General features: G+C 41.0%; 1 protein-coding gene across 1 annotated transcript in view; it reads right to left on the bottom strand.

Annotated features, from left to right (window-relative positions):
* FYB1 (FYN binding protein 1) overlaps positions 1–13,858 on the bottom strand; it is a 155,083-nt gene that overhangs the window by 88,560 nt on the left and 52,665 nt on the right. Inside the window, exon 2 of the mRNA XM_039244290.1 lies at positions 7,792–8,953. Coding sequence (XP_039100221.1) covers positions 7,792–8,953 — 1,162 coding nt within the window. The remainder of the gene's footprint in view (positions 1–7,791; positions 8,954–13,858) is intronic.

Raw genomic sequence — 13,858 nt, forward strand, 5'->3', positions numbered from 1 at the left:
AATCCAATCCTTTAAAAAAGGGAGACTGACTGGCTTGGAAATAATTTTAGCCAATTATATGAATCAAGATATCTCCTGCCCAGTGAGCAGACTGAATTATAACATTTACTCAATCTTCCTATCTAGATTATAAATTTCCTTTTTAGTTTTTAAAATATTTTTTTTTTAAATGTTTTATTTCTGAGAGAGAGGCAGCGTGAGCAGGAGAGGGTCAGAGAGAGAGGGAGACACAGAATCTGAAACAGGCTCCAGGCTCTGAGCTGTCAGCACAGAGCCCGATGTGGGGCTCGAACCCACAAACCGTGAGATCATGACCTGAGCCAAAGTCGGACGCTTAACCAACTGAGCCACCCAGGCGCCCCTAGTTTTTAAAATATTTTAATGTGTGCAAAACAACTGTAAGTAAATCAGGAAGAGTGTGTATTTGATTATTAGACTCATTATGTATTTGTATTTGAGTTTTAGATGTAACTTTCTTTCTAGTTTTCCTTTCTCAAGGAAATTGCAATTTCATTTTAATGCTTTTCCCTCTGTGGGTTACATGACTATTTTAAGAATTAAATAATTTTAATCAAATTTGATATATATTAAATCATCTCATGTCCATTTTATACTTTTTATGGGCAAGTCAGTAGCTATAAAACAAAATATTTATTTATGTCATAAGTGGCCGTATCTTCTCTGATCTAGTGCAGATGCTACTATGTTGCTATAATGCCGCTGGATTGGGCAAAATTTCCATATTTTCTTTTGTAAGCAGCTTACAAATACACCAACTTCTGCTGCTTGATCACAGGAAGTTCTTACAATAGGATAAATCATGACATGTTGCTCCAAACTGGGTTTTACAGAAATTTCTCTTCCCTAAGGAAAGCACCAGTCCCTCATACAGACATGGTTGACTATCACTGTAAAGAAAATTTCCTCTGCAAATTAGATGATAAGTATGGGCTACTGTTGTGCTAAAATGAATATTAAAAGATTAGCCAGCACCTGAGCAGTTAAAAAAGAAGTTTAAAGCCAAAGAGAGCATGGAGCAAGGAACCGGGAACCAAAGTATGTGGAAGAGGGTTTTAAAGGACAAAATGACTTAGACCCTGAAGAGAGGAAACTGTCTTACTCAGAGATCGGCCCGGTGGTCCTCGCCTTCTTTTGGCTCATTTTCCTCTCCAGTATTCCACTCTTCTACTGGTCTAAGTATAAAGTAATTGGCTGTTAAAAGCTCACAATATAGCTACTCTCAGGGAGTTTTCAAGTTTTTAGAGGTAAGACACCACCCACACTCCAGAGGTAAAACACCCATCAGGTAGCTGGGTCTCTCCCTGGCCCTTCACCTTGACTGTGGTTTGAAAGACTCCTCAGAAGAGACTCCTAGAGTGGCCATCTCAGTGTCTTTGACCAGACAGCATAATCCAGAGGATATGAAACAAGCAGTGACCATGCATTTCACGTGAGTCTCCTTTCTGCCTTGTGAAGGAGTGAATTGATGGTTCCTTTGGAAATGTTGCTGATACCTAGATCATAGTTGAAATACTTAGTTGATACTAAGTAATGAGGGAGACTTCTAGAATGTCCCTCCTCCAATCCCAAAATAAAATGGGAAAACTAAAATAGGGCAAGGTAAATGTTATCCCAAACTCACTAGTGGCCATCACACACAGAAAAGAAAAAATAACATAGTTGGATAAACATCAACAACTGTTGGCCTAGGGGAAGAAACAGAAGACTCAGGTGCCATAGGAGGCAGATAAAGCTTTCCACTTGTTCCCTAAAATGAGGAGCAATTCTGGGGGAAAACAGTGATTATTTTATTTTATTTATTTTGTTTTGTTTTGTTTTATGTTAATTTAACTTACATTTTTAAAGTTTATTTGTTTATTGAGAGAGAGAGAGAACATGCCAGGGAGGAGCAGAAAGAGAGAGGGAGAGAGAATATTAAGCAGTTTCTTATTGTCAGCACAGAGCCCAGTATGGGGCTCAAACTCAAGAACTGTGAGATCATGACCTGAGCCAAAATCAAGAGTCAGATGCTTAATGGTCTGAACCACTCAGGTGCCCCCAGAAGTCACTGATTTTAGAAAAACCTGTGCATTCTCCTTAATACACTCCAAATTGGTGAAGTGGACTCAGGGGTGAGTGAGCATCCTGGGGAAGGTCAAGGAGAAAGCTATAGCATGAAAGCCCTAAATACCATGATAGAACCATATCAGAGGCAGAAGGGGGATGGGCCGCCATGGCTGGTCTTGCCCTGGTATAGGGAACCAAATGAAATCGCAGAGAATGGAACAGCTTCCAGCTCTCAAGATCAGCGTAACTATCTTCTGTTCCACAGAAGAGTAGATTTGAAGCAACACTCAGAGCTGGTGAATTTATCACACTGGATTAGAACACATGAATGCATTTGTCACCCATCAGCCAGATCAAAAGAAATTGGGGTGACCTGTATTCATATGGAACAGAAGATCCCCAAACGCAAAGAGGAACATCACTCAGAAAATACTGATGATGGAGTGATTGACACTAACATACCTTGGCTAGGTTTTTAAACCTTAAAGACAGAGATTTCTTTGGGAATCCAGGAAGAAAAGATAATCACTTTCAGAGGGGGAAATTCAGGGAGGTCTCACACTTCTCCACAGCAAATTTAAATGCCAGGAGGTAAAAATAAAGACCATGTAGATTGTTTTAAAAAATGATAAAAACATTGGCTAAGAAAAGCCCCAAGGATACTGTTGGGATAATGCAGCAGAGAGCAAATAGGTTGTTGGAGAGAATAGGGTTTAAGATCGAGGAGCTGGTTTATCTTAGAAGAGAGGAAGGTTGAGAACTTGGAGAGAAAGATGAGGAATAGGAAGCTCTTAAGATTTGACCAGGGGCTTGTGTGGCTGAGAGAGGGAATACTCTTTCAGACACATTTCTGTTTTATTTTATTTATTTTTTAAAAAATATTTATTTATTTTGAGAGAGAGAGAGTGCAAGTGGCAGGGGGCAGAGAAAGAGAGAGAAGGAGAGAGAGAGAAAGAGAGAGAATCCAAAGCAGGCTTCTCACGATCAGCACAGAGCCTGACAGAGGCTCAGTCCCACAATTGGTGAGATCATGACCTGAGCAGAGATCAAGAGTCTGATGTTTAACTGACTGAGCTACCCAGGTACCCCAGGCATTTCTGTTTTTGAGTTAAACTCAGGTAAGCTGCCCAATTAAGACTCTTGCTTCCTCAGAAGTTTCAATCTGGAACAGAAGAAAGACCCAGAACTCTTATGGAAAACTGCGTTCCCAAAGACCAAGGAAGGCAAGTGAAGCAGAGTGGGCTCAGGACGGAACCGAAAGTAAGAGTGACAGCAGCCACAAAATGCACCTCAGACATGTGGACAGTGAGCAAGCAGATCAACGTGGCCACCTAAAGCCAAACCCATGCTTCACTTCCAGCCTGTGTACCGGACAGCTTTGCCTCTAGCTTTTCAGTGTTCTGAAAGGGTCCAATCTGTGAGATGTTTCCAAAAACATGTCCTGGGATCTGTCTTTTAGGGACCTAAGGTATATTAAACGCCTGGAGCAACCCTGCTATAAAGAATCTACTTACCACCCCCCCAATTTTTTAGATGTGTTTGAGCATAGAATCTTTTTCCCTTGTCATGGCTCGGAGCAACACACACTGATATAACGTGATATATAAATATCTAACAAGGCAATTTTAAAGAGTATGTGTAAAAAAAAGAGTGGAAGGAGAGAGAGAAGAGACAGTTTTGGGTGTATGGAGGAAACTCTTGCCTCCTCCTATCCTTGCTCCTGAAAATAGCCCAGGCTCCTTTAGGCTCCAGATTCCTGTTGGCTGGATTAGTTGAAGTGATGCATAAGTGAATAAGGAGGGGGTCAGTCATGATGCCATTAACCCTTCTGACAATGCCCACCGGGACCCTGGCCTCACCCCTTCAATTGTCAGGATGCTTAAAGCTAACATATAGAAAGATGAGTCTTGGTTTCTCTCCAGTGCTAAGAACAAGACCAGAAAAAGGGTTGGATGGAATATTTCCAAGCAGATTTATTACTAACTCCCACATGCACACCAACAGTCAAGTCAGGGGCTCTTAACAACCACAACTTCACTGGCTGGGTACACACGGATGCTTAGGATGAGCTCCTCTCACCACTGGCCCAGGAACCAAAAGGAACCAGAGACAAGGTTAGTTCAGAGAATATTTTGATATTTTAGATTTCTATTTTTTTTAAGTTTAGGGTTTTATAACCCCAAATGGTTCTGGGGGGAAAAAGTTATTAGCTTCATGTTCAGAAAAGCAATATGTTATATTCAAGCTTACTTTTAAGCGAGTAAGGTTTACTCATAACCAAGCCAAATAGATCTACAGTATAGACCCCGTGCATAATATTCATTTCATGTGGAAGCTCTATTCAATGGAATGTAAGCTTATTGACAGGAGTTATCTAATTTGTTAAAGTAATTGCTAGGCTATAGATAATATTAGTACTAAAATCTGATTAAATAGACCTTGGTGGGATGACAGACTTGAGCAATGCACAGGAATGTATTAACTCTATGCTCCAAATAAATAATGTTAGGCTGTCTGGTATCTATCTTCATTTAGCTTACAGTGGTATTTGTAGTTTAAGAATGTTTCAGTCAAAGAACAGAGAGAAAAAGAGAGAGAAGAATGAGAATTATTTGACTTATTTGATATATCTGATTATATATTTGATCAATTGGTTGTATAATTGATTATATATTTGATTATATTTGAAAATTCTTTTATATATTTGATTTATTATCTCATGATATCCTATGTTTCAAGAGAAAGAGCCTAGCAGGGAAGGCGCTGACGGGGACCCGGGCCCTGGAATCAGAGACACCTAAGGACCAGCCCTGCCCCTGCTTAGTCATGGTACCGCCTTGGGCAAATTACCCAATGTCTCTGAGCTCTAGTTTCCTCATAGAATTCTTATTTCATTGGATTCTTGGGAGGAGTGAACAGGGTAATGTGTATCTGGCATGTAATGAGTCCTCAATAAATAATACATATTTTTAATGGCTAATATACTAAATGAAGATGATAAAAGGTGGAGGGTAAGTCTGGGGAAGAGGTTTAAGGACTTGGAGGTGAACCGGGAAAGGTAGAAGGCTAAGAAAATAGTTTTAGAGTTTTGAAAACCTGCAGAGTGATTAGATGAAGCATTGGTTAATTCGAACACTATATAGTTTCTAACTCTGGTATATTTTTAACCTTCTTAAGTGGAATGCTAAATTATTTAGTAAGATTTGGGAAAAATAACAGTGGTAGGATCAGGAGTCAGCAGACCTGCCCGGTAGGAAATTCTCAGTGTTCAGAAAATAACATATAAGGCACATATACAAGGTTATTTTTTGCAGCATTGTTTTGAACAGAAGAAAGTTGGGAAATAGTCCGAGTTGTTCAACCCATTAGGTAGGTCATTCATTTACCAGCATATTATGCAATTCTAAAGAATATTCAGTTACCTCTTATTAAAATATGAAGAGATATAAAAGATTTATAATTTTTTTAAAAAAGCAAGGATAAAAGCATAGCATATAATGTTCTACTTCTTGAGCATAAAGCCAAGGGGATTAATATATATATTTACATTTGCTTACATAGACATAAGGAAACTTGATGGACATAGAAATAAAGAAAAGTGGTTTCTGTGGGGCAGAGGCTGAGAAGACACAGAAAATGACAGACAAGGATTGCATATCATTTTACACTTGCTGTTTTTTTTAGCCAGATGTAATTTCTATTTTAAAAAAGTCACTTAAAAAATTTAAATACTTAAAAAAATGTGAATGCTTTAAAGGGGTGCCACTCACAATTTAAAGTTAGAAATCTGATTCCTTTACCTGACCCCAACCTGCGGTCAGTTCAGATTAAGAAGGATTGAGTTTCGATCGATGAAAGAGGTGGATGAAGGGGGAACAGCCTCACTTTTGGAGGATAATATATTCCAAGGGATCTGAGTTCCAGGTGGGATATATTATAGGAGGATTTAGAATCTAAATTTTGTCATAGGCACTTGAGCAGTGGGAAGGCAGGTCACTGTGGGGGAAAGGGAGAGAGAGGGCAAGGACCCACTGTCTACCGGGCAATTTTGCCTGGGTCCCTCGGAACTCTATCGCACCAACGGTCAGCTCAACACTGACCTGGCCAGGACTGCAGAGCCGGAGGACTTCCTTAGCATTTCATCAGTGTGACACCAGACAACCAGTTCCCACCCCCTAAACCTGGGAATTGGGTGGAAATAAAGATGGAAGACATGGAAGAAAACTCCCAAGGATTTCTGCTTAACATCACTGGGTTTCCCTGATTTGAAGTTAGAGCTTGATGGAGGTTATGGCAGCTAATTTTTTTTTTTTTTTTTTTTATCTGAGGCACGGAAGAACTACGGGAAGTAAGAGGGGACCTTTTAGAAATTTTCACAAAAATAGTGTTTCTGAGTTACGGACCAGTATTAAAATGAGAAGGTGACAGATGAGGAGGACACAAGTGTAACAAGGCTGAATCCTTCTAGAAGATGGATAACCATGGCATCATTTCATATGTGCTTTCTACAGGATCGATGAATGGGGGTTTGGTCACTAATCTGTTGATCAACAGCAAGAATATTGAGCACAGGAAGATGATAGATTGCAAGATCCTTCTGCAGAACTGAAAAAGAAAAACAAGCTTTATACCTAGAACTGCTTTAATTAGACCATATTTTTGTCAGGAAGAAAATATGTCTCATGTGTCTAATAGTGGTGTGGTCACTATTCCACTATGTATAAGCATCCTTTCTCCACCTTCCCCAACCATAAACAATAGTTGCACATTATTGGCCTAAAATATTAATCATTTCAGGCATAAGTGAGCTCTGTCATCACTCTGCAGGGTTCCAATGATGTGGGAAGTCGGGCCATTCAGCATCAAATTTTAGCATGTGCCATAGGACTGTAACATCTTTAGTAAAAAATTAAACTATTTACCCAAAAGGAGACTAATGTGTCCATTTGGCTTATGATCCTAGTTAGGTACTACTTTAGGAGTCAGCAAAGTTCAGAAAGCTTTATGCTAAGAAATAGAAAACAGCAGAAGTATAAAACAGAAAGTGGCATTTCCTGAGCCCTGTTCCTCTCTTATTTGAATATTGGTCTTAGGAAATGTATGTTGACATTTTGGACATTTAAAATCACTTAGAAGTGGTTTTCTTGAGCTCTGTACTATCGACACTGCGCTGGCTGTTTTGTCGGGACAGGCTGCCCAGCACAGTCTAAGATGTTTCACAGCCACATAGGCCTCTACCTGCTCCTTATCAGCAGCAGCCTCAGGTCGTGATGACCAAAACTGCCTCCAGACATTGCCACCTGTCTCCGGGCATCAGGATTGACCCAGTCTGAAAACCACCAACCTAAAGGTTTGCTCATCTTTTTGTCTAACTCTTCTGTGGTAGTAAGGAGAACACACCTCAGCCTCATCCAACAGAAATGAAACCCAACTAAGGAAGTAAATGAAAGCAAAACCACTTATCAATCAAGTGGATACATTTCCCTCCTCACCCCAAAGATGGCTGGCTGAGGTACTTTCTCACAGAACTAAGGATTTTTACCTCTCACACCTCCCATACAGAAGCAAAAAAAAAAAAAAAAAAAGCCAAAGAAAAGTTACCACGTGCCTAGGAGTCCCAGTGATGGAATCATTCCTTTTGTTATAAATTTTTTCCCCCAGAAGGTAAAGCACCTTCTGCTGTAGAACAAAACTTGTTAAATAGCAAACGAGAAAAGAACTCACTGTTTCCTGAAGCGCCTTTGCGGAATTTCGTCAGGTCAACATTTGGGGGTCTGCTGGGTTTTGGTGGCGGTGGGCCCAGGGCAAACAGGGGAGGCAGGGGCTTCTGCTTAGGGGTGGCTGAATTCTTGTCTCCCTTTTCCTTCTCTTGACTTTGGCCCCAGGGCCCTTCCACGGTCAACTTAGAAGGTGCCTTAGGGAACTTGGCAGGAGGAGGCCCAGAGGCCGGCTCCTCCTGATTCATTTTGCTCAGGAAGAGGTTCTTAGCAGCATCTATCTTCCTTTCTTCTTTTTTCTCTTCAGCATTTTTGGAGAGGCCCGGGCTTCCTCTGTTTGCGGCAGGTTTCAGAACCATGCTGGGGAAAGGTGAGCTTGATGTCTCTCCTCCCTGGTCTTTATTTTCCTGGTCTTCCCTTGTTGATTTTAAAGGGGTCATTTTGGACTTGGCTCCGAGGGGGGTCGGGGGGCCTTTCTGTAGAGACGCATTCTTGGTGGCGCTCTCATCTTCATGGCTGTCATTGCTACTCAGGGATGGCTTCTGGCCAAAGACCGGCTTGGGAAAGAGGGGCTTGGGGTCCTGGTCTTGGGAGGCTGACGCAAACTTGCCTTTAACCCCAGCCAACTTGGGGAACACTTGTTTCTGCTCAGCTTCCTGGGCCGGGGGATTAGACCCCAGCTTGGGACCTGGTGGCTTTAGGTCATGGTCTTGGTTTACACTGTGAAGCAAAGGCTTATTCCCAGGGGGCCGGGGAAACACAGGTTTGGAATCTTCCTTGGGCACATTGACGGGCTTGGGGCCTACAGGTTTTGGAAATCCCACTTTTACCTCAGGGTCTCTGGTGGCTGAGTTTGCCGGTGGTCCAAATCTTTGGCCCACTCCCGTCGGCTTTAGAAACGGGGGCTTGGGCTCCTTGTCAGGCTTTTCCTCAGATGAAGGTTTCACTGCCAAAGGTGGCTTTGGGGACCCAAACTTAGGTACGTTGCTGGGTCCCGCAGGAGGGCTGGCACTTCCTTGGCTGTTGAATAGGTTCTTTTTAGCTTGTACTCCTGAAGGTGAGCTCTGCCCCGCGACTTTGAAGGGGCGGCTGTTGACAGAGACCTCCTCCGTGGGGTTGCACCCCGTGTTAAACTTCGCCATGAGGGACTTCACATCTGCTTTTGTGTCCTACAAGCACAGGGAACAAAAACTAGCTGAGAGCCAGAAGTCTCACTTGCACAATTTAAAATACTACACTCTAAAGGGCTTCCTGGTTTGAGGCTTGCAGCGTCGCTGATTGGTTAGGGAGGCATTGTAACATTTATCTTCCTCTATGGCAAAATCATCTGTAAGAGTTTCTTGAAGGGGAGGGCTATTGCTGTGCATATAGTGTTTTGTTGTGTTTTGCCTTAGACTGACTTGTCTCTTTCTGTTCAAGTTACAACTTACCTTTTGTCTTTCCCTCACTGCTTCTCCTGCTCTCCTGTTGGATTTACTCTTAACTTGGTGTGTATCTCCTTTGTTTTACTTGAAAAAATATGGAAGTGACGAACAAGGGACTTCTTCCATATTTTACAGTTGAACCTCTTAAATAGAAACCACGCTTGAAAAAATGAAAATAAGTTCTTCTACAAATTCAGGTTGCACGCTTTCTGCCACGCGGCCATGTTTAACATCTCTGTGGTTTGCAAGAGCTCTTCTGTTCCCATCCCCGTTTAAGGTGTTACCTGCTTGCTAACAGAGATGTGGCAGAAAAACTCACTCATTTGGAGAAGTCAGTAGTAAGTGAGTTTTTCTACTTATTTATAAATATTGAGTGCTACCGATTCAACTGGAACCAGACTAGCAGGCGGAATGTGATCACCTCCCAAACTGGTCTCCTCTCTCAGGGGCCCAGGCTGGGAACCCACAGGAAGGGTGATGGGGAAGCAGTAGAGAGACTGGCTGGGAAGTCTCACATCCAGCTTTCTTGTCTCTCCACTCTCGCCTCTTCTAGAAGGACATTTAACACTCCCTCTTAGAAGTCCTGCTACACAGTTTCTGTCCTTGTCTAGAATTAGGATATTACTCAGTAAAGAAAACAGATAGTCACCCTTCTCTGTGATTATAATTCCATTTGGTCTGGAAAAGTTCATAGTGTATTTGCTCTTTCTCTCCAAAGCAAGGATTTGAAATTTTCTAGTTCTTCAAGAAGTATTTGAAAATCTGAAGCATTAAAAAAAACCCACTGAAAACACACCTGTGGCCATGACAATTTCCATTTTCGTGCTTTAAGATTCACCTAGAAAATGTTTTCTTCCTCTCCACCACCACCTATCTGGCCCCATATCCAAATACATCTCATGTTTCAATGTACTCCTCCTTACCACAAAACCAGATCGTGGGCTCAATATCTGGAAACTATTATTAGAAATATTAAGTAGCATATTCAAGGGCTCACAGCCAGGAACTGTGACCTCAGGGATGCAAACTCAGGTGTGTATAGGGATCTGAAGTCCAGAATGGTCTCACTCCTTCTTGTATCCCCACAACATGTGGACTGGAGTCTGGAATCAGGCTTCTAATGCACATTTGGGGAAATAAGGTCTGGCAATGAGCTGAATACTGTGACTAGCAATTTAAAAGAAGTGGTGCCCTCAGCTGGAGTTTTCCTTTGTTCCAAACCGCAGTGCATGTGCATTTGCAGGATGGGGGAAGGGAGCCTAGGTGCTAGGAGGAGAAAAGCAGATGAGAGCACCACTTTCCAGTTCAAATTTGCTCCTTTAGCTTTCTACCCTATCTTCAAGTTGCTGAAAACATCTTGTTTTTTACCTTGTCTCCCTTGACCACTCCTTTTATCTCCATGATATCCTCCAATCCTCAAACAATCCCTGAAGGCTATAGGCAGGAAGACAGCAGGATTAGGGAGAGTTGGGGTGCTGGGGGACAGAATGGGAGAAGATGGGTCCTTCCCTGTGCCCTCCCAAGGAGATCACAGCTGCAGAGACTCCAGACCTTAACACAAGATGCATCTACAAGTATTAATACAAAAACTTGCTCCCCACCTGTAAGAATGTTGGTCTCCAAAGAAGAACTTCTTTATTCTGGACTCATTTTATATTTTGCAATTTATATTCTAGATCTATGACTTATTCTAGATTTAGAACAAGAGGCTACATTGCAGAGTGGTTAATAGCACAGACTGGGGAGCCAGACTGCCTGGGTTTGAATCTTACTAGCTGTTTAACCTAGAGCAGGGCACCTAAGTTCTCTGAGCCTTAGTTTGCTCACTTCTATGGGGCTAATAGGGTGATTAAGCTGATAACTGTAAGTGTGTTTGTAAATAGGAGGGTTTCCTTGTTTTATACAGTAAGGGAAGCCTTAGGAATCATCTAGTCCTCTTCTCCCACTGCACTGGAGAGAAAAGAGCAACCAAAAGATTACAGCAATATGATACTTAGTGATAGCAACTTCATGTCTTGGATTTCATGGGGGAAAACCCTCTGTCAAACTCCATGTCCTGGTTTTAGAGCAGAAAATATGGAAGTAGTTGAGACCTAAGTCTCTTAGCTGTCAGCCCAGACCCAGGAGGCCGTGCGGTGTCATGGTTAATAACCCAGGCTCTAGGAGTATTGTCTTGGGTTCAAATCTTGACTTTGTCATTTACTGGCCATGTGACCTAGCAAGTTACTTAACCTCTTTGAGACTCAGTTTTCTTCATCTCTAAAATGATAATAATAACTATCTGTTTTTCACAGGGTTTGGTTTTTAAATCAGGATTAAATGAATGAATGCATGTAAAGTTCTCAGATCAAGAATTATATGTGCTGCACAGCCAATGATTGTTTGCCAACCTTGTTTTTTTGTAATTCACTAGTCATATAACATCATTTTCCTCAGGTGATCAAATTCTGAAGCTATAATAGTTCATGTTATGGGTTTTTTAAAATTGTTTTTAATGTTTATTTCTGAGAGAGAGGGAGAGACAGAGCACGAGTAGGGGAGGAGTAGAGAGAGGTAGACACAGAATCTGAAGCAGGTTCCAGGCTCTGAGCTGTAAGCACAGAGCCTAACGCGGGGCTTGAATTCACGAACCACGAGATCATGACCTTAGCCTAAGTCAGATGCTTAACTGACTGAGCCACCCAGGTGCCCCAGTTAATGTTACGTTTTAATTTAAATTAATTATATTGATTTTATTTGTTTTGAATTTTAAAGTGTGAGTGTAGTTGACACTCATTACATTAGTTTCTGAACAACATAGTGACTTGACAGGTTTCTACATTATGCTATATTATGTTCTTTCTTTAATGCTTATTTTTATTTATTTTTTTAGAGAGAGAGAAAGTGCATGCATGTGCATGTATGTGAGAGGGGGAGGGGCAGAGAGAGAGGGAGAGAGAATCCGAAACAGGCTCCATACTCAGCTCAGAGCATGAAGTGGGTCTCAATACCAAGACCATGAGATCATGACCAGAGAGCAGTTATCAAGAGTTGATTGCTCAACCTACTGAACCACTCAGGGGGCTCATATGCTGAATTATGCTGCAATTTTAAATCAATGTGACTGAAACAAACATACTGCTGGATAGTATAATGGAGTTATTATGTTTGAGTCTGGTTTACCCACACTCTGAAATTTTTCACTGAATGTTGAAAGATAGGGAAAGAAATAGTAAGAAGCTCCTACATAGGATGGACACTTTGAAGAAACGGGAACCACTAATAAATATGACAAATCAATAGCCCAAACTTTACAACTATTTAATCACTTATTCTGACTGCTTAGCTTTAGATGTTATTTGATTCATTATCACTGTTTTGTTTTAAGTTTATTAGATAAAATTATCAACATCCAGATTTGCCCTTAATCTTAACAATAATAGCTAGATTTCTTGCATAATGTTAAGGATAGAAAAGTAAAAATGATAAAAGAAAATTTTGACATTCTTCCATCCTGATTTCATTGTAGATTGAATAGTCATTCCATTTTCCAGTGTTCTCTTAACCTCTAAAAACATTAAAAAGAGGGTAGGAGTAATATATCATTGTACGATAGCATGAATAATGAGTCAACTCTAGGCCTTGAACTCTAGGTCTTACTGCCCTGGGTCCAGAGGTGTCATATATCCTGACTTGCAAGTATAGGATAGCTTTATGCCTATTGTTCTGAAATGATTATGAATAACATTTACATTCACTCTCAGAATTAACCTACCTTAAATAATAAATTACATGGTGAATTTACCCAGTTCCTCACCAGAGGCAAACACTGTTCTCAGGGTCTTATGTATATTTCTAAGCTGTGCATATACAATTACATATAAACACACACACACACACACACACACACACACACACCCTTCCTGTCCCCACTTTCTGCACAAGTGGAAACCCTTGCTTTGCAGTTTGCTTTTTTCTAGAACTGATAGTTGCTACACATGAGCACAGTTGGATATGTCATAAACAACCCTTCTGATTTCTTGGTACCTGCACAATTCCAGTTGTTAAATATTTTGAATATTATCTCTGTTATCTTCCCTTACAACTGATCCACATCAGTGCATATTATCTGCACAATTTTGTTTTTAAAAATAGATTTAAAAATTTTTTAGAATGGTTTTACATTTACAAAAGCACTGAGAAGATAGTACAGGGAATTACACCTGGTTTCCCCTTATTAACACTTTACATTAGTTTGCAGAACCTTTTTAACTTTCAATGATTTAAAGATTGGATTGGGAGCTCCTGGGTGGCTCAGTCGGTTAAATGTCCGACTTCGGCTCAGGTCACGATCTCATGGTTCGTGGGTTCGAGCCCCGCATCGGGCTCTGTGCTGACAGCTAGCTCAGAGCCTGGAGCCTGTTTCAGATTCTGTGTCTCCCTCTCTCTCTGACCTTCCCCTGCTCATGCTGTCTCTCTCTCTCTCTCTCTCTCTCTCAGAAATAAATAAAACATTAAAAAAATTTAAAGATTGGACTGCTACTTACTCTTAAGAAGAGGTATTTCAAATCTGGAAGACTTCAGAGTTCAGGATATTTTAAGTAAATCAAACATTTCATTCCAAGTTACTTAAATTTCTTTTCCAAAGTCATTTAAAGCAATTCATTATGA

This window comes from Hyaena hyaena, unplaced genomic scaffold (genome assembly GCF_003009895.1).
Source record: "Hyaena hyaena isolate Hyena2069 unplaced genomic scaffold, ASM300989v1 scaffold_236, whole genome shotgun sequence".
NCBI classification, from domain to species: domain Eukaryota; kingdom Metazoa; phylum Chordata; class Mammalia; order Carnivora; family Hyaenidae; genus Hyaena; species Hyaena hyaena.